At 48.4% G+C, this 20780-nt stretch overlaps 1 protein-coding gene across 5 annotated transcripts in view; it reads left to right on the forward strand.

The window, feature by feature from the left end:
* Window positions 1-381: 381 nt before the first annotated feature.
* Window positions 382-20780, forward strand: part of IGFN1 (immunoglobulin like and fibronectin type III domain containing 1) — a 38610-nt gene continuing 18211 nt past the window's right edge. For 3 of the 5 annotated variants that reach the window (XM_074528109.1, XM_074528112.1, XM_074528113.1), the window contains exons 1-12: window positions 382-677; window positions 6492-6629; window positions 11239-11307; window positions 11768-11890; window positions 14068-14207; window positions 14744-14843; window positions 15630-15677; window positions 16218-16263; window positions 17083-17257; window positions 17811-17924; window positions 19089-19260; window positions 20159-20431. In XM_074528109.1, coding sequence (XP_074384210.1) covers window positions 11289-11307; window positions 11768-11890; window positions 14068-14207; window positions 14744-14843; window positions 15630-15677; window positions 16218-16263; window positions 17083-17257; window positions 17811-17924; window positions 19089-19260; window positions 20159-20431 — 1210 coding nt within the window. In that variant the 5' untranslated portion in view covers window positions 382-677; window positions 6492-6629; window positions 11239-11288. Of the gene's footprint in view, window positions 678-6363; window positions 6404-6491; window positions 6630-10415; window positions 10537-11238; window positions 11308-11767; window positions 11891-14067; window positions 14208-14743; window positions 14844-15629; window positions 15678-16217; window positions 16264-17082; window positions 17258-17810; window positions 17925-19088; window positions 19261-20158; window positions 20432-20780 lie in introns of those variants that run through there. The other 2 variants (XM_074528111.1, XM_074528110.1) reach the window with 2 other exon arrangements.

A 20780-nucleotide genomic window follows, 5' to 3' on the forward strand; every position in this document is an offset into this window, starting at 1 on the left:
TTAACCATGCTTGGCCACTGACTTTTATCTGAAATTCAATTTATCTCTTCTGTTAGGGACCCTACTTATTCCTGGAACGTGATTCAAACCCGCTCAACTCCAGTTCCCTTTAAAACATCGAGAGCCCTTCAGTTGTGTCAAAGTTTGTAACAAGTTGCTGCGGAGAGGAAACACAATCCAGAGACAAAGCACCATCCCACTGACTTGTGAAATGCTGAAGAATTATGTTCATCTCAAGTTTGCTCAGCACCATTACTGGAATGGACTGAAATAATAACAAATAGGAGGCAGGTGCCCGGGTGCCCATAACAATCCCAATCCTCCGCATGTCTCGCAAGCTAACAGCCCTGTGACAGGCGGCCCCGCCCGCGGCGACACCGCGGGACAGCGGCGGGAGGGAGGCGGCACCGACGGGAGAGGCTGAGCGGCTCCAGCCCGGCCCGGCCCGGCCCGGAGCGACCCGCGCTGAGCCCGCCCGGCCTGTGCGGCTGCGGGGGGACAGAACTCTGCTGGAGGGACAGAACCCGGATAGAGGGGACAGAACTCTGCTGGAGGGACAGCACTTGGCCAGAGGGGACAGCACTCGGCCGGAGGGGACAGCACTCGGCTGGAGGGGACAGAACTCGCTGGAGGGGACAGCACTCGGCTGGAGGGGACAGCCGGGCTGAGAGCCGCAGGTGAGTGCTGGCACCTGCTCCGCACCCGGAGCCGTACTTGCTGCGAGCTCTGCTGCGTTTGAGCTCCGTGTGATCGAGGGCAGGGGAGGTGGGGGACACCCTGCGGGGAGACAGACCGGGCAGGGGCACAGACCCTGAACAGGACAGACCCTGCACAGGGACAGACCCTGCGGGAGGACAGATCCCGCTCAGGTACAGACCCTGCACAGGGACAGACCCTGCAGAGGGACAGACGCTGCACTGGGACCGACCCTGCACTGGGACCGACCCGGCAGGGGGACAGACCCTGCGGAGGGGCAGACCCCGCTCAGGGACAGACCTGTGCGGGGTCTGTCCCAGTGCAGCGTCTGTCCCTCTGCAGGGTCTGTCTGCATTGCACAGGGACAGATCCTGTAGAGGCGCAGCCCCTGGGAGGTTCAATCCTGCAGAAAGGGGAGCTCAGTGACCCTTCTGTAAAACCACAGGATTCATGGAACAAGTGGGGATGAAAGTAGAGAGATGCCCTCTCTTTCTCTGATTTTCTATATTTCCATGTTTTTATGTATTTCTGGGGTTTTTTTCCCTGTAATTCTGTGTTCTGGAGGGGAGTCTAAGGAACCCGATGTTCTCCCCGTAGTGGGGAGTGGACCGAGCTTAGCTTTAAGGTCCTTTCCAACCCAATCCATTGTATGACTTTATAATTCTGTGATTTTGGTTATTTCTCCATTGGATGCTGGCACAATTTTCTAAAGAGAGAAGACAAAGGACTTTGTACTATTCAATGTGAATTAAGTTAAAGTTGCTTATTGTGCTTCTAAACATTGTTTATATTTACTTCTCTTGGTTTATACAGTCATGTGTTGTTTAATTGGTAGTTCTGTGTTGTCCATGCATCTTTTGATCGGTAGTTTTATTTTGGTTATGAGGTAAGCATGCATCTCTTCCTTAATCTAATTGGTAGATGTGTTATTTTACTCGAGTTGACACCCTTATGTCTGTTCGTATTTTTTTTGTTTCTCTTTTCTTTTTGTAATACTAGCTTTTTTATCTATAAAGATGACTTCATTTTTTTAGTTCTAGAAGGTTAGGCTGGTTCATTTAGTACATGTCTATTTTCTTGTACATATGCTCTTAGAATTTTCTGGCTTAAGATGGCACTTATTCTGATATTTTAGTGCTGGATAAAGAGAGTGTGACAGTGAACAAACTTCAGAAGGACTGGGGCAGCCTTCCCAGAAATGTGAGTCCCCTGGCACCTCTGTAGGTGCCAGACATTCACTGGTGCCAGCACAGGTCAGGCACTACCAGGTCAGTGTTGGGATTAATTCTGGTGTCCCACATCGACAACAGGAAGGTGCCACATGCACCTTGAGGTTCCAGAGATGATTTCTTACCATTTATTTCAGTGGGAAACTTCCCAGCACATCAGGGAATGAAACACTAAAACAGCTGGTCAGGCCTGGTTGGGGCTTGTTTCATCTGTTGCCACTTTCAGGCAGGGGCAAAATAAATCCTGCAACAACATAAAGACCTCAGAGCTGGAGGGTTTGCTGTGCCTCTGGTTTGAAGCAGAGAGGGGGACAGAGATAGAGCCTTCATCCCCTGGTTGCATTTTATTGTTTAATATGTTGCATGCAGTGAGCTTTGTTAACCCTCTGACTGCCTGAGGGGTGCTGTCTGTGAGGTGCCCCCAACACACAGAGTTAATTTTAGCTGGAGAGGGACATTTAGCAAAACCCAAGGGCCATGTAAGGTCAAATGGAAGTTGTACAGGCACCCCTTGTTCTCTGCATTCATTAAAGCCCAGAGGGGCTTAAACCCTTGTTCTCTTCAGTGTCTCAAGGGGAATGGGAAGTCCTGGTGGAGGGATATGTCTGGTAATAAGTTGATGTTTAATCACATCTTTGGCGAGTCTTTATTAAATGTCTGTTGTCCACTATTTTGTTTCGTGGATGGAAATGGTAAGTAAATCCCAGCCCCAGGACTGGCACATGCAAGGAGGATAGTCATGGGAGCAGCTGTTACTGGGAAAAGTTGGAGTGTTGGGTTCATAGGCAGCCAGGCTCCAACTACATCCTGGACTGCTAGCAAACCCCTTCAGTCAGTCATGGGTGCAAACACTGAACCAGTGAGAAGAGAAACGAGCAAGAGAACAGAAGGAATCCTCATCAGTGTGGGAATGAGGGAGCTGATCTGCACTGTGAAAACAGAGCACTGGTGCCTCCTGCTTTCATTCCCTTGGTTCTGAGTTCCTTGTGTTGTGTGAAGGTCCAGTGAGCTGCAGAGGGTCTGACCCTGGCTCTGTGTGCACAAGGACAGCAGCCCTCAGCTTGCAGGTGACAGAGGGACATGCTGGAACATGTGGGCAGGGAAAATCACCACATGCTCAAGCTTGAAACAGGTCCCTTCCATTTCTTCTGGACTCTACAACATGGATGAACTGGTGTTGAGGGACTGGAATGGAATGGGCATCTCCCACTGAAAAGAGCAGCAAGTACTCAGTAACTGGAACATCACATTTACTTAAATTCAAATGTTGTGGCTATGGAAGACTCACTGGGGCACTCTCATGCATGGTGTGAATGTTCCCCATCCTGGTGCAGGACATTCTCCTGGGAAAGCCAAAATGCTCTTCTGTCACCCAGCTGGCCCCTGGCCTGGTCTGCACACACAATGTCCCTGTGCTCACACATGACCAGCATGACCAGCACTGCCAGACTCACCTGATTTGGTGTAGTCTGTTGGGTGGTTGGAGGGCTGCAGGTACCTGTAATCTTCCCTGAATGTGGGCCTTTATTCCATACCCATGCCCATTTTCTTGTATAGTTTTTGTGGGATTCTCATTGCTGTTATGTCAAGATGGACTTGGAACACAAACACTGAGCTTTGCACATCTTCACCCGTTTCATATGTGAATATTTCTGCCCCAAAGAAGCCTCCCTGCCACCAATGCCACCCTTAGAGCAGTCAGGACTGTCCACCAGGCTGCAGGGAAATGGGGTGTCTTGGCCTGGTTTTTGATCTTGGTCATTTCTTTATGGACTGAAAATCCAGACAGGGTTTTGAACCTACCAGGTCTTGGTTTATTGAGTTCTTGCCCTTTCTGAGCCATGTGGTGCCAAAGTCTGTAGGAAGAGCTGTGCCAGTTGTCACCAGTTGGAGCAGGAAGACTTGACATCAATTTTCCAAGAAGGGAATTACAGGGAAACCAGAACGTTGGAAGAGTCTTGTTTGCAGTTAAATCAGAGTTTTAAATTCAATCTGAAATAACTGTCCTTCAGCTTCTGGGCATTTCTTCACTGCCCTTCCTTGGGTGAATGGTCTGACTTTCAGGGAAAGACGTGTTCCCTCTGCAGGGAAGCAGTGCCTACTGAGCGTCCCAGCCTCACAGTGACATTCTGCAGGCTCCAGTGGCACTTGGTGCCTCAGCCCTGGCACACAGGGGTTAACAGGGCCTTGGGTGGGCGGGTGGAAAACAAGCTGTGAAATGGAAGAAGGTCAAGCTCTTGGAGGAGGTTGCTCTGTTGCAAATGGTTTTAAATTATCAGTGCCCCTGGAGGAGAGGCCCCACAAAAACTGTAAAATCAGGGCTGGAAGTGAGGCAAAGCACGATCAGTTTTGTGGGATCAGTGGGACAGGAGCAGTCATGGATCTCCTGGGATTTGTTAGACCTGTTAGACCCCACTGTCTGTCTGATTGGGAATTCCTCAGTTGAGACCCAACAGATAAATGTGACTGGAGACTCAACACCATTGGCACTTTTCTGTGGGGAGCAAATGCCGGCAAAAGGAGAACACATGGGAAGAGGAACAGCAGAAATCCCTGTGCTCCTGGATAGCTCAAGCCTCTGGGATAACTCTGCTTCTGCTGCAGCTGAGGAGAGCTGAATTCAGGTTTCAGGGGAGGCAGGTAAATGCTTCCTGTGGGAGCATTTCCAGGCCTTACCCACAGTGCTGCTGTCTCTGACACTTGTCAGGCAATGGGGTTTATCAAAGCTGCAGCATCCAGTCAGCAAAGCCACAAACTGCTGTCCTGGACCAGCAGGGCTGATGTCTGAGGGAGCATCTCTGGGATGATCATTGTCCAAAGCAGGTGAAATGCTGTGGGAGTCTCACATTGCTAGAAAACAGTGGCTGCTACTGAGAGAATTTTCCAGCAGCAGTCCAGATTTCCCAGATCCTTGTTGTCTTATTTTCTTGGCTTGTCAACTTTCAAATGGTTTATATTTCACTTTTTAATTGCTTCTACTTTCTACTTTTATATCACTGCAAAGGCACCAGGAAGGATCTTTGCCCAGGCATCAGTTTGAGCTATTCCATTTTCCTCTGTTGACATGTTTTCTCGTGAGCTGGGAAGCTTTAAACACTGTCAACAGCAACAATGGTCGAAAAGAAAGAAGGAGTAAAGAAAATAACTCCAGAATTTAATTTTCACATTTATCTTTTAAATTGTTGGTTGAAATGGTGATTCCCAGCCCTGCAAGGGAGAAATTTTTGATACTTGACTGAGAATCTTCTTTCTCAGGCCAGTGGAAATGGTGCTCTTTGTGGTTCTTCTGTCTTGATGCAATCCAACAGGAGTCTAAGATGTGGCACCAAGGGTTTTCTGTGTGTTCCCTTCCCACTGGCCTCAGATTTTAAAATTATCATCTTCTCATAGGAAAGCCTTCTTCTGGTTCTGCCAGCACAGACAGCCTATGAGCCATGGCCATCACAGTAAAAACCCTTCTCTTGCCACCTTCTGGAGCCAGCCATTGCTCCCAAGTTGAACATGAGATTTAGTATGAATTTAATCACCCAATGCAAGGGAAAGCAACCACTGTGGGCTCTCAGGCTGAAGTGAGTGAGAACAGCCTTCAGGCCAGGCAGGTCGAGCTCATGGGAGAAGGGAACTTGCAGACTGACCATCTCTGTGAACATCAGGAACTAAACAAAGGCTCCTCTGCTTTAGGGGAGCTTTCTGAGCAGAGGAAGGAAGGTGTACAAGGTCTTCAAGGGCAGACCAGAAGCAAAAGATTTGAGGTCACAATGCACTGAACTTGTAAATCTGGGTTCCTGTCCATGGAAATCAGAGATCCCAGAGTGCTTTGGGTTGGAAGAGAACTTTAAAACCATCTAATTCCAACTCCCTGCCAGGGGCAGGGAACCTTCCACTTGTGGAATAAGTGGCCTTGTTTGCTGCTCATGGGAAAGGGATGAGCCTGTGTCTGTGTTGGAAGGAAAGGAGCAAACTGAGGTGTGTCTTTTGGCTGTAGCAGTGGAGCTATTCTGGAGCAACTGGATTTCTTTCAGGCCTCTTGGAATAGTCCAGACTGAGGGACTCTTGTGCTGAGGGCCAAGCCCAGGCATGGCTGACCCACACACAGATGCAATAATTCACTGGTTTTCCTTCTCTGCTAAGAAATTGTGGTATCTCCTAAGGACTCATGGCCTCTGAGTAGGACACACCCATCTTCTGGTGCGTCCTACACAACCTGGTGTACAGCCTGTCCTTTCCTGGGATCTGCACAAGTGTTTGTCCTTCTTTGAGGCCCAAGGTCTTGCCTTGGAGATGCAGCCTGGCCTTGACTGATGGTCGCATCTGGCCAGGCTGGCCCCGGCCGTGCCCGGCCTTGCCAAGGGCTCCAGGGCACCTCCCCTGGGCTGGGGGACTGTGGGGCTATAATGAGCCCCCAGGGCTGCTCCAGCTCAGTGTGGAGACACCCAACAGCTCCTGGGCGCAGCCTTACTTTCTGTGAGACTGGAGAGGTGTGAGGGGGACGGCAGTTTGCTGCTTCTTTTGCCATTTAGTGACATTTACACCAGACAGATAAGGGACTTATCTTCCTTCCCACAGGTCACTGATATCTGGGACCAGGGGACCCACTGGACTGCTATGAAGAGCTCTGTGCTCTGAGTGAACAAAGGCACTGTGGGCCTGGAGACGCAGAAGTGACTTCCAGAGGATCCTCTCAGGAGCTCGGCCTGTAGAGTGGTGAGTTTGGCCATGTCAGCACTGATTTTTGTGGGGGTGATGCAGAGCTGGGACTGGGAAGTGACACCTTTGTTATCACACTGAATGTGGGTTTGTGTTGCAGTAGGTCTGGAAATGGTTGTAAACGTTCTGGGAGTGGTGGGCTCCTGTAGGGTACACTGATTTCCCTGGATTTCCCTGGGAAGATGCCAGGCTGTTGAAGAGCTGCTGTCATTGTCCCTTGGAGCTGGCAGGGGACTTGTGGCACAGGTACACTGGGGTTCCTACAGGTTTTCATCCTGGACAGTGAGCAGGGATATGTCATCTTTCCTTCCTGGCAGTGAGACTCTGTTGTGTTTGCTCCTTGCTGTAAAACTTTTGCCTGTATCAAAGTCTGTTTCTGTTATGAAAAATTCATGGGAGTGTTGTGGCCACGGAAAGGCACAGACTGAGCAGTTCTCTTGCTGCCATCCCACCCCTGCTGCTCCAAAGGGACATAGATTCACTCTCCTGCTCACTGCTGGGGCTAAATGGCCTTTACTCCCTTAGAAAATAGGAGGGTGTGTATCTCCTCTTGGCCTTTGGTATCAGTGCCACTTTCATACATAAATGGGTGCAGGGTATCTAGTTTGTGTTTCTGTGGATCCTGAGCAAGCACTTAGGTCGTGTTCGTAATCCCTGGAGCAGAGGAGAAGATCAGGTCAGGTATAGATTTACCAAAGGGATCAGTCACACAAAATCTGATCCTTGGGCATTCCTCCCCACTCTGCACAAGACCTCCATTCATCACTGGAGAGCTTGTGACATTCCCGCTCTGTGACCTGCTCAGAAGTTTTCATGAAGTTTCCTTTCTGCAGTTTGTTGGCCTTCAGTTCTGTGGTTCTGACCAAAGCATTTGAAATTTTCTTTGAAAATTCATCTGAAATGGGAAGACTCGAGCTCAAAATATTACTTCAAGTTAACAAAAAAACCACAGAAAGCCGACCCAAAGCTAAAAGAGAACTTTTAGGTGAAATATACTCACTGAGTATCTGGATCTGGGTAAAGCACAGCCAGAATTTGACTGAGCTCACAACAATTTGCTATTTTGTTTAGAACATTTTCTGTGTCAGGACTGCCCTGATTTTCATGATTTACAAAGAGAAATTCAAAGAGAATTACAAAGAGAAAAGCTTTGTCAGGGGAGGGTCAGGCTGGATCTCAGGAAAGGCTCTTCCCCAGAGGGTGCTGGCACTGCCCAGGCTCCCCAGGGAATGGGCACAGCCCCGAGGCTGCCAGAGCTCCAGGAGTGTTTGGGCAGCGCTGCCAGGGATGGACAGGGTGGGATTGTTGGGGGATTTGTGCAGGGTTGGACGGTCCCTGTGGGTCCCTTCCAGCTCAGCAGGTTCTGTGATGTTTTTATGAAAGAAATGCTGCCTGTGTTGCTGATTACTTTACTGTCACTGGTTTAAGTGTGTGCTAATGGCTTTGTCCCCGCTGAGTCTGTGCTTGTGCACTGCCCGTGGCGCATCCCAGACTCTGCACCCATCCCCTCCCCATGAGCCACTCATTGGTGTGCCTTCCCTACAGCTTTGGCTAATTTTGCTCGCCAGTCTGCCAGCAATTATGTCACATCTTGTCCGTGTACTGCACTGTCTGAAGCCTGTAAATAACTCCCTGTGACTCCCCCCACACTTACAAATCCTCTGACTCCCAAATGTTTTGCTTATTCACTCAGCTGATTTATGGCCCCAGCATTGGTGTCCAGTCAGGCTCACAGGGATTGGTCTCTTGCTCTGTCTCATCCAGACAGATTGATGAACACACAGGATGAAGGGCAACCTCCCACCCTGCCAGGCTTCTAGCTTTATTTTGGGACATTAAAAATGTTGTCAGTAGCCAAGGGCTTGCTCCAGCCCTGTCCCCAAAGCCATGGAAGCTTTTCCTGTGTCTCCAGAGGGGATGTCCCTGCAGCTGCAAAGCAGACAGACTTCTGCCTGGAATGAGGAATGGCCAACTGGATAGCTGAACAAGGCTAATGCATGACAGGGATGTGTTTTACAGAGGAGTGAGAGTGTGGAGCTGCTCACAGTGTCATTCTGTTGTGCTGGGGGTGTCAGCAGCATTCACCTGGGGAGGGGTCACTCCCTCTTGGAAGCATTTATTCCATTGAATAAATCATCCTCATTTGGACACCAATGTTTCAAGCACCTGTGAGTGAAGATATGAATTACACTATGACAATTTTTAGAAGGCTTTTGCTGTCTCATTTTAAAAATCCTGTGATTTCTTTTTCTAAATTGAACTGGAGTCAGAACAAAGCCATGATCATTCATGTAACAAGGGAGTAAAATTTTTAAAAGTAAACAGGGGTAGGTTTTAGGGACTCTGTGCCAATCAGGGTGTTATTTTCTGGTCCTTATTTAATACACAAGACACTGGAAAATGCAATGTGGTTGGATTCATTACACTGAAGGAATGTTCCCTTCATATCCAGCACTGTTATTTTAACCCTGCAATCAATGTGTGGCATTAGCATGCTTCCTTCTCCTTCTCCAGAAGTCAGGAATTCACAGGAGTTTAAGGACTCACAGGAGCTTATTTTTAATCCAAGTGAATTTCTGAAATCTTTAAGACTCTGTAAACTCAGCAGTTTATACATAGTGCACATAGTGCATGTTGTCCACTGGGAGATGGGGCCTGTTACTGCCTGTGCAAATATTACCAGTATTTGGGGCTTTTACCAAACTAGATTTGCATTTAGCCCTCTCTCAGCAGTTTTTGTTATGGTAACACATGTGCCCTGTCCCACCAGGCTGAGAATGAAACATTCTGACATGAAGCATTTGGAGATGCCAGGAAAGGCTTTGGAGCTGAGTTTGTACCCCATGGCTGGTTCAGAGTAGCTGCTCCTCTCCACTGCCCAGCGTGGAGGAAAGGAGTCAGGAGGAGCAAAGAATAAATGCAAGTGTAACACAAACAGAGCTTAGGGGAAAGCTGCTGCAAGCTGGTGTCAGGTCATCCTGTTTGGTGAGTGTTGTAAGCATCAGGCATTCCAGCTCCAGGAGTGGTGACATGTTTAGGAAGATACAAGAGGCAATAGGGGATTATGTTTGTTGTTAATGTGGTTCAGTACTGTGAAAGACAAATTAAATCCATCTAAAAATCTCAGCCACTCACTGTGCAATGCCCAGCCTGGGGCAGGACAGGGTGCCCTGGAATCAGCTTCTTTTCAGTTCCATTTTGTGTCTTTTCCTTCCCACAAGCTCCTCATTCCCTTCATTCCCAGGTTTTAAGACATCTCCCAGAGGATTACAGAAGTAACTCTGTGATGTCCCAGACTAGCAGCACACAGATGTGTGGTGGGAGCAGCAGAGGACATCCAGATCAGGCCAGGAGGGGACAGGAGAGAGGGCTTGGCTGGTGCTCACACAGCCCTCTCCCATTTCCCAATGCTGTTGTCTCAGTGCATTTCCACTGAGGCCAGGGAGGCTCAGAGATGTCAATTATTGCTGAGATTTGTCATGTGTGCAGTGCCCCAAAACAAGATTGGTGGTAAGGACAAAGTGGAGCCAGTGATTTTTTTGTAGGGGGATGTCTGTGGCTCTTTGCAGCTGCTGAGTAATGGCAAAACACATTTTGGTTCAGAAGCTGACCCAGAGGTGCTGTGAGTGACACTCTCTTTGGCCTGGGCATGGTTTATCCAGCACAAATTATTTTTGCTCACTAGGTTGTCTCTTACCTTTAGCTGAAACCAATTCTCACCCAGACAATGCAGCTCGGAGTTGAATGTGTGACAAGGAGATGTCACCCCTATGTGTTTATCAGGTGCCAGAGCTCAGCTGGATGAATGCCTGGTGTAGGTGTGCTCCCAAAGTCCCTGCGCCTTTCAAAACTGATGGAAGTTGCATGTTCCTGTGTCCCTCTGTTGACTGAAGGAGTGCAGAGGGTAAGCAGAGACACAGCACTAATGCCACAGGCAATCCAATCTAATTGCACTTTCAGAGCTGCAGTAACTCTATAGTTCCTGAGCATCTCTCACATGACAGGGAATCTGCTTTCCCAGCTTGCTGCAAGGCAGAGATGTGTTACATTACACATTGTCCAATTTAAAATACAGGGAAAGAGACCCTTTTGGCAGAAGGTCCCCTGAATGATCCAGAACAATAACTCCTGAATGCCAAGCTCACACTTCACCATTCCCTTCTAAAGGCTTCTTGTCTGCTCTCAGGTCTGTTGCTAATTTAACCAAGCTAAATGAGATCAGGATGTACCTCTGCTCCATGCCCCAGTTTAGACATCCATCTCTGTGGTTTTCTTCTCAACAACTGCTTTTGCCATCCATCAGAGCCCACCACGTGAGTGCCATGTGGTGAATGTTTGCCTGAAACACGAGAGGAGGTCTTTAGAGGAAAGCCAGGTGACACAGAGGGATGCCACTGGATGTGTACATTTTCCATTCAGCCCTGCTAATCATCCTCATACCCAGGTTGTGCTGGGCATGACAGGCTGATTGGCAGCTCTGCCTCTACTTGGCTGCAAGGATGTGGCAAGTGAGGAGGGACAAACTGTGTCACTAAAGGGAGCAGTGTCAAGGTCTGTCCTTTCGCTTGCAAGCTGTAAATAATGAAAGTATTTGTCTTTTTCAAAGGAGAATTTGTAATCTGGTTGTGCTGACCCCGGAAAGCTGAGCAAAGCATCATGAGCAGCCATCAGACAGGTGAGAGAACAGACACAGCTCTGGGGAACATTCCCTTGGGAACAACCCCAGCTTGCTTCCCCACCTTGGAGATGGCAGGGATGGACCCACCAGGCTCTGACTTGGCACTGGGGCTTTTCTCATGCCAGATTTTGTATTTGAAACAAGAACTGATGCAAAGCTCTCCCTGTCCACACCGTGGCCGGAGCTGTGAGCTGAGGTGGTCCTGGGTTAGGACTTGGATTGCAAAATTTTTTTCTTGGACACAACTTTGCCAAAGACAGAAGGTGGCTTTACCAAAGCCACCCAGACCTTAATCCCCAAGCCTTGGGACACATTTACAGCCTGTGGCACTGGAATGGGTGGGACCTTTGTGGTTCGAGCAGGAGCAGTTATTGCTCTGCAGGAGGCAATGCAGACTGAGAGATTCTTTCTAAAGGATAGACATGTAAATTGAATGTATTTTTTCTTGATTTTCTAGTAAAAATCTTCAAGAAATCTTCTATCCCAGGAGTTGTTGTCACTCAGTTTGTGAATGATGTTCCAGAAGGATGCAGTACACCTGATTTTGAGAAGAAACCACTCACTCTGACTCTGCAGGAAGGTGAGACTTGATAAAGAGGGAAAGCCACAAATCTGGGGGTTTGACTCCATGTCCCACCTACATGAAAAAATTATCATGATTAAATCAAGTGAGTTTCTAAAGTGATTTGACATGACCACAAAAAAAGTGTTGTGTGGCCAAAGTCTTTGTTACATTGATGACAATTCCATCAGTCCTCACAAAGGTCTCCTGAGTTGTCACTATGTGTATGCAAGACCAACATCTGGCTCTTATGTGCACAGCAAATCCAGTGAATTCTGCAGGGAGCTCTCACAGTAAGGATTTTGCAGCAAAAGATTCAGCACATCGAAAAAGCTGTTGTTTTTGTTTTCCTGTTGAAAGAACTTGTGCTCAGCACTAAAATCAGCTGCTTTTAAAGTAGGATATGCTGACTGGAGGTGCTGTTTAGGCTATAGCAGCCTTCCAGTGCCTAAACGGACTCCAGGAGAGATGGACAAGGGCCTGCAGTGCCAGGACAAGTGGAATGGCTTCCCATTGCCAGAGGGCAGGGTTAGGTGGGATATTGGGAAGGAATTCTTGGCTGTGAGGGTGGTGAGGCCCTGGCACAAAGTGCCCAGAGCAGCTGTGGCTGCCCCTCGATCTCTGGAAGTGTCCAAGGCCAGGCTGGATGGGTCTTGGAGCACCCTGGGATAATGGAAGGTGTCCCTGCCATGGCAGAGGGTGGAATGAGATGGGCTTTGAGGTCCCTCCTAGCCAGGCCATTCCATGGTTCTGTGATGATTCTGTAAGGAACAAGGTAAGGATCTTGCACAGAGCACAGAGCAGGCAGCTGATGAGCCAATAAATGGAATCAGTGAAGAGCCTGCCAGAGGGTCTCTGTGCACCTGCAGAGAGTCCTTTTGTTTTTTTCTTTTTCGTTGGTGGGGAGTGGCCTGAGAACATCGTGTAGCTCCTCTTCCCTGCCAGGACTGAACCAGCAGCTTGGATTTTGGTGTTCCACACTCACCTGTGGATTTCCAGGAGACACTGAGGTTTTCTAACGGAGCACAGTGGCCTCTAGTGGAACCTGTCCCTCTTCCTCCTCCTCCACCTGCACGTTTCAGCCTGCTAAGTTTTCACCTGTCTGTATTTTCACCTGTGTAAATTTTCCAAGTTACTTCATTTCCAGCAGGTTTTTGCACATTCATGTTGGTCACTGTAATTCTGTGCCTGTGTAGAGGCACCACGAGGGCCTTTAACTCTGTCATCACCCCACTGTGTTCAGTGCATGGCTGAGCTGATTCTTCTGGCTGGGTAGTCTGTGGCCAGCCTGGGAAAGTGCAGCCAAAGTGGCTAAAATGTAATACAGGGATAACAAACTGCAATCAGACTTCAATGAGAGATAGCACTGCAATGTCAAAGGCTGGAAAAGGTCTTTTGATAAGGATCTGCTGGCAGGAACTTGTTCCATCAAATAAATTTGGTGATGGTGACTGCAGAAAGGTGTGAGAAATGTTGCCAGACTTTCCAGGGAGAATCTTCAACAGTGTTGGTCACCTGAAGAGCAAGAGTATTAAAAAGTAAGAGAGAGTGATCATTTCCACCCTGAGGTGTTTCCATGGATAACTCACCTCCATTGCTACTCCCACTCACTCCCACAAGTCACTTCTCTACTTGTTTCCCAGTGTTCCCTGTGGTTCTGGAGCCTGTTGGAGAAGAGGTTTGTTCTGGGCAGTGGGAAAGCTGCTGGAGGTTTCTGTGGCTCAGGCTCCTGGGGAGCAGGGATGGAGAGAAACCTCCTTCTCTTCTCCCTCCCTTGTCTTTTCAAACAGCAGTGCCTGGTGGGTTTGGAGTGCAAGGTGGTGCCAGTTAAAGATTGGAGAAACAGTGGGATTTGACAGGGAATATGTGTGATGAGAAGGGATTTGGACATTTCATGGGTAAAAAGCAAGTCTGGGTTGAAGTTGCTGTCAGGCCTCTGATTTCAGTGATGGTCAGAGATGTCAGCAGCCACATCTGGCAGGGTAGTGCCACGTTTTAAAGGCCTTTTATGATTGAATACATACAAAACCTGAATTATTGATGTGCAAAAGATGTTATTTTTGAAGAATGTTTCTGCATAAAAGAACAGAAATTGCTCACTCTGGGGATAACTCTTGATAAGAAAAGGGGCCAGGCCTGAGAGTCCTCATGTTCAAGCCTGTCTTAAATAACGAAATCCTTGATTCTTTTCAAAGGGAAAGATGCCATTTTCAGAGCTGTGGTCAAAGGTGTCCCAGCTCCTGAGGTGAAATGGTCACGTACACAGAAAGGAATGGATGATCCTGCCAAATATAAAATGTCCTTCAATAGTGCTACAAATGAATTCATTCTGCAGGTAAAGATCAAATATTTCAGAAAGGACTTGTGGAACTGAGAGAAATGGACAAGAAAAACCTGCAGTGGGATGAGGGGAAGCAGAGGGACAGCTCCAATCTCTGCTCCCTGTGAGCAGGGACAGGACCCCAGGGAAGGGCTGGAGCTGTGTCAGGGCAGGCTCAGGCTGGATCTCAGGGAAGGCTCTTCCCCCAGAGGGTGCTGGCACTGCCCAGGCTCCCCAGGGAATGGGCACAGCCCCGAGGCTGCCAGAGCTCCAGGAGGGTTTGGGCAGGGATGCCCAGGGTGGGATTGTTGTGAGTGTCCTATCCAGGAGCTGGACTGGATGATCCTCTGGTCCCTTCAAACTCAGAGTATTCCATGATTCTACACATTGAGCTCCAAGATAACACAAAAATAAGCAAACAAAGCTTTTTAGAGCCCTTCTGGGAACAGAAGAAGCCTCTGAGGTGCCACTGAGTAGCTGCTTTATGAGAAGCTAAAGGTGAACTGAACCCAGCCCTTTGTGTGAGCAGTTTCTGTGCTCTCCCTTTGCAGATCAAGAGCCTGGCCCCGGGTGACAGTGACTTGTATCGCTGCTGTGCTGTCAATGCCTACGGAGAGGCCTCGTGCTCTGCTGGCCTCAGGATCCTCCAAGGTAGGACTGGCAGCTCCACAGGCTGTGCTGTGCTGTTCCCTGGGCTGGCTGGACTCTGTCTGGGCATTCTTGGTGTGAAGGTTTGGTATTCCCCTCACTGAAGACTGCAGATCTTTTGGTGGCTCCCTAACACTGTGAGCTTTAAGGCAAGGGTGAGGAAAGTGGAATTGTGCTCACTGCACTGGTCCATAATCAGACACTCTGGGTTTACTGCTGAACTGCTCCAGTCCTTTCTTTTTGGTGTTGAATGAATCAGCCCTTTGGGAGGTTTCCATCCCTCTGTGGCTGTCTCTGCACCTCGTTCCTTCTTGTGTCACAGTCAGTGCAGAGAAATGGGCACTTGGTGGGTCAGATATAACTGATTTTCTTGGGATCCACTTCAGCAGAAGATGGATTATATCTGAAGTGTCCATGTCACCTCTGTGCCTTTCAAGGTTAGAAGTTTAGAAGGCACCTATCTGCAGTTGCCATTTCCACCCTGGCTTCCCATCTCTAACACATGTTGATATTTCCTCCCATTGCTTAGACCATAAAATCGGTAGGCCAAAAATGCTCTCCTCCTCTTTGTGGAGTCTGCAGCAAGCACAGAGTCAATGGCAATAGAAATATGACCTTTATAGGTGGAGTTTATTGGGAGCAAACATCAGATTGACAAAGAAATCCAAACTGGGATTCCCTCTTGCACTGGTAACACATACAGTGGTTTCATGGCTCATTGGTTCACTGCTGTTAATCTTATCTTGTTCATCCTGTGGCTTTTTTTCCTTCTGTTTTATAAATTATCAGTTGGCTTTAAGAGGAAGGCAAAATATGTTCCTGTTCATGCTGCTGATGGTAAGTTAAAGATCTATTTGTGTAATATATTATTGTAATATATTATTGGGGGGGGGGGGCAGAGAGAAAAATACTCTGCCACACTATTGCTACCCCAAACTTGTAAAGACTGGAGAAGGATTAATGAGCCTCTAATGTTCTGTCATCTCTGTCTGCTTGTTCTTTGCCTTTTGCTAAAGTGATGCTTTTAGACACGGTTTTGGGCTGTTCTAATTAGTGATTGTGGAATCATTAGGAAAGGAAAAAGGGATTTGGGGATGTTAAAAACATCTGGATCAAACTTGTTAACATGGCTGAAAATAGTGAGTCTTCAGAGGGAAAACCTTTAGGGAGAGATGAACTTCACTGGCACTCAAAGGATGAGCATGGCAGTGAGAACTGACTAAGTTTCATGACAGTTTTTTGATAAAATGTGAAAAAAACACCAGAGACTTCAGCAGAAAGACCTGTTGTCAGTGGCTATTCTGCATTATCTTCTTTGGGGAGATGTATTTCACAGTGCTGGCTGTGTGACTGTTGCTTCTCCCACCCTTGTAACAGAGCTCAAGAAGACACTCCAGGACTCCAGGAAGATGCTGAGGAAGAGGTAAGGCTCTGGAGTGAGGGCCATGCTCCCACTTCTGGATGTTTCCCAGTGCTAGGGGACAGCTCCAGAGACCTTCAGGGCAACACTTCTCGTGTCCAAAGTTGTGGTGAGACTCCCAGTGGAGAGACAGGCCAGAGCAGCTTGGCCCTGCCAGCTGGACTGAGATGAACACAAGATTGCAGCCTCATTTGGAGAGGTATTTCCTCAGCACCACGAGGCTGAAGGGAGGCTGTGTTTCTCTGCTTCCCTGTGTTTAGCTCACGAGTGGCTCCCTGTCCAAAGGACAGCTCCCCATGCACTGCTGGCTCTGGCTGCCTGCCCAGCTGCACTGCCAGGTGCACAGGGCACAATCCTTCCCTTCCCTTCCCTTCCTTTCCCTTCCCTTCCCTTCCCTTCCCTTCCCTTCCCTTCCCTTCCCTTCCCTTCCCTTCCCTTCCCTTCCCTTCCCTTCCCTTCCCTTCCCTTCCCTTCCCTTCCCTTCCCTTCCCTTCCCTTCCCAGGTGGGAAGCTCCAAGCATTGCCTGCTGATAATGATCTCTGTGAGAATCCTGAGCTGTGCTAGGCAGTTACCTGGCCTGGGCCAAACTGTGCCAGACCCTCTGGTGATAACTCAGCAGGGTGGAAGCTGTTCTCTGGCACCATTTAATTTGTAGTACAGATGCAGAAAACCTGCTCTGGAAGTGTCCCAGTCTTTCCTGCCTGCACCTACAGGGCCAAGTGGACTACAGGAATGATGGAGATGAAAGAGAATTAGGGACAGAAAAACAGGACATCTTGTTGTCTGTGAAAATGTCTGAATGGTTCCCCCCTGGTTCTCAGGGCTGCAGCACCAAAACCAAAGCCCCTGGACAAAGAAGCTGTGTGGCAGCTGCTGCTGAATGCAGATAGGAGAGATTATGAGAAAATCTGTATAAAATATGGAATTGCTGACTTCCGTGGGATGCTGAGGAAGCTGCAGGAGATGAGGAAAGAAACGGAGAGTGAACAAGACAAGGTAAATAAACTGAAACCACTCATTTTTAAGAAATTGAAGCTTCTGAAAACAGGCTATATTTTCCTAAATTGCTTTGGAGATGAAAATTTTGTTATATGACAGTGATTTATGACAATATTTTAAAGAAGTTCCACTTCTTTTACTCATGCAGGCAAAAATGCTAATGAATTTTATGAAGTTCAGTTCACAGATTTTAGGAGATACTGACCACAGGGTTATTCAGTTGTCTCTGATGAGAATTTGGATGCCAAATTAAAAATTATATGTCCAAAAGTAAAAATTGGCCTTCACATACAGGGGCATGTAGAGACCTGGATGGACAGTGTGGGAGTGACCAGGAGGCAACACATAAAAAATAATTTATACACAGGAGGAAACTGTGGCAACTTACAGACACTGCAACTCACTGTACCAGAACTGTTACTTACAGATACTTCTGCTACATAATGTTAGAAGTAGCTCTTTAAAGTAGATTTCACGTTAATTCAACAGCTTCAGAACCTTTGCCATGGCAGTTTTACCACTTACTAGGTTCTTCAATATTTCTTTGCAGTTAGTTCACAGTCTCAAAAACTTTGAACACATCAGAGTCAACAAGGAGGGAAATGCTACCTTCAGCCTGGAGATGGAGCTGAAAAACAGCAACAGCAACGTTTACCTGCTCAAGGTGAGGGGGATGAGTGGGGCAGCAGCAGCTCAGAGCAGCCCCTCCAGTGTTCTACAGAAAAGGCTTCATCTGCTAGGCAGTGGCTGAGAGTAAATAAATGCCTTAAGGTTGTTTGTCTTTTGCAGATGCCTGCTTGTTTAGGGAGCACTGTGGGTGTGGGGTGACCTTTGGTGGTGGATATCCCTGTGGATTTGTAGATCCAAGTACAGAGCATGCAGTCAGTTACTGACATCCTTGTGTCTTCAGGAAATTCATAGAACAGCTGAGTTGGAAGGGACGTTTTAAAGGTCAAGAGACCTTAAAACATTCAAAAGGGACACCTTCCACTAGCCCAGATTGCTCCATGCCCTGTCCAACACTTCCAGGGATGGAGCAGCCACAGCTTCTCTGGGCAACCTGTGCCAGGGCCTCCCCACCCATTTTGTTATATCTAACCTGACCCTCCTTCAGTTTAGGACCATCACCCCAACAGTGTCTTTCAGTCTGCAGAAATTCTGCAATTTCATATAAATTTTATTCACTTTCTCAAGTGTGTTATTGCATGTTATTGCACTATAACTCCCTCTTTGGAAGATCTCAGAGATGTAAAACATTCCCTCTCTAGATCCATAGTCCCACAGATGGAATCTGCAGGTGCTCAGTGCTAAGTGTGTTTTTCTGAAAGATAATTTTTAGTCAAATTGTGGTTAGAGGCTTTAATCCAGGGGAAATCAGAATGCCCTGAGGGGGAGGGCAGACTAACTATGAATCTTCTGGGTCAAATATATGACATGAAGTCGATGAGGCACAATTTGGACAATGTAACCCAAGTGTGCTACAGAAAGTGATGAACTCTCCTGCTCATCCAGCTATGAGGATGCTGAAATCTAGACTAGAAAGTGCTTTGTCTTGGTAGCTGCAAGAACTGTGTATTAATTAAGCTTCAGACCCTTATGTGGGTAGCCAAGAGCTGCTGTTCTGCTGAGTTTCAGAGCCTGGTGCCCTACTCACTGCAGGATTCACTGCCCAGACAGTGCCTGTGTACTGCAAAGAGCCCCAGGCACTGTGAGGTTACTCATTTATATCAACAAGGGGATGGTAGCACCAGCCTGTCCTGATGTGTTTGAGATGCCTGGCACTGTCTGAGCCTCTGTGGACACTGCTCCCTCCTGCCCTCCCTGCCAGGACGGCGAGCGGCTGCGCTACGGCACCGGGGACGAGTACAGGAAGCACGGCCTGCGGCGGGTGGGCAGGCGCTACTGCTTCACCATCAACGACGTGCAGCCCGAGGACGCGGGCGTCTACCAGGTCAGGGTGGAGGACGTCCCTGTCTTCTCAACAGAACTGGATGCTCAAGGTAAGGAATTCGGTTTGATGGTTTTGGTGTGCAACTGTGACAAAAGTTTTTTTGGGCCCAGTAAGGGCTCCTTGTCTGGCACAGGTGAAAAGGAGCAGGAGGGTGATTAAATGCTTTAGGTGCTGCATCTGCAGTTCCAGGGAGCAGGCCTAACCTCGAGCACCAGTGTGGCTGTGGGTGACAGTGAGCACGCTCCTTAACCTACCCCACATTACAGTTTGCTTCTGTGAGCTCAGAATAATAACAACAAACTCAATCCAAGTATTGTACTGCAGGAACACATCAAAGACTACAGACTGTTGTATTCATATTTCTAGAGTCCCATACTGTTACAATCATATTTCTAAAGTCCTGTACATTCTTGGTGATATTTCTTGGGGGGGGGGGGGGCGGCAGTTCTTCACAGCACAGACTTCTTCTGCTTGTCACTGCTTCTTCATCAGAGCTCCTTCCAGGCTCTCCCTGACTGGTCAAGCCCACCCCCTTTTATCACAGTTATCTTCATTAGCCACAGCTGCCACCCAATTAAGGACATCACAGCTGCAGCCCATTTAGAACAACTGGGGCTTATCAGGGCCAGTTACAGATATATATACAGATATTCAAAGGCCTATATACAGATATTCAAATACAATACAGATATTTTACTACTACTATAACAGACTGGCAATACATCCATGCTGTGAGGTACAAATGTCTCAGAAGATAATAAAGACAAAAATCTACTTTTCTGCTTTTCTGCAGAATTGGGCACAGAAGCACATCTGAGCTTTTCCTTTTTCTCAGTAACCCGATGCTCAGAGGCACCACAACTTCCCGTTGTTTCCTCCATCAGCTGTAACAGTTGTCCTGGAGCACAGGAGCTGTTTCCTTCCCATAGCTCTCGGTTTCCCTGCAGCCATCCCGGCGCGGTTCCGGCAGCCGCTCTCCGACGTGCGCTGTGCCGAGGCCGGCGACGCCGAGTTCCAGTGTGTGCTGTGCACGCCCTGCCACCAGCCCCTGTGGCTGCACAAAAGCCACCCCCTCCAGGCCAGCGACAAGCACCAGATGTCTGTGACACCCGATGGCCTGAGCCACAAGCTGACCGTGAGGAACGTGGGGCCCTCGGACAGTGGCCTGTACACGCTCGACGCGGGACAGGGCTCCTCCAGCGCCTGGCTCCTCGTGGAGTGTGAGTGCTTGGCAGCGGGGTGTTCCCGTGGTGTGCTGGCACAAAACATTCTTCTCACTGCATGGTGGCTCAGGGAGATGTTGCTCTGCTGGGAAATGAATTGCTGAACCTCTAATTCCGAAATCATGGCTGAGAAAACTGGGGGTGTTCAGTGTGGAGAAAACGAGGGTCCAGGGACACCTTGGAGCCCTTTCCAGTGCCTAAAGGGGATCCAGAACTACACAGGAACATCTCCCTGATGGAGGGATGCAGGGACAGGACAAGGGGGAATAGTTTCCCATTGCCTGAGGACAGGGTTAGATGGGATAATGAGAAGGAATTCTTGGCTGAGAGGGTGAGGAGGCCCTGG

This window comes from Zonotrichia albicollis, chromosome 28 (assembly GCF_047830755.1).
Source record: "Zonotrichia albicollis isolate bZonAlb1 chromosome 28, bZonAlb1.hap1, whole genome shotgun sequence".
NCBI classification, from domain to species: Eukaryota; Metazoa; Chordata; class Aves; order Passeriformes; family Passerellidae; genus Zonotrichia; species Zonotrichia albicollis.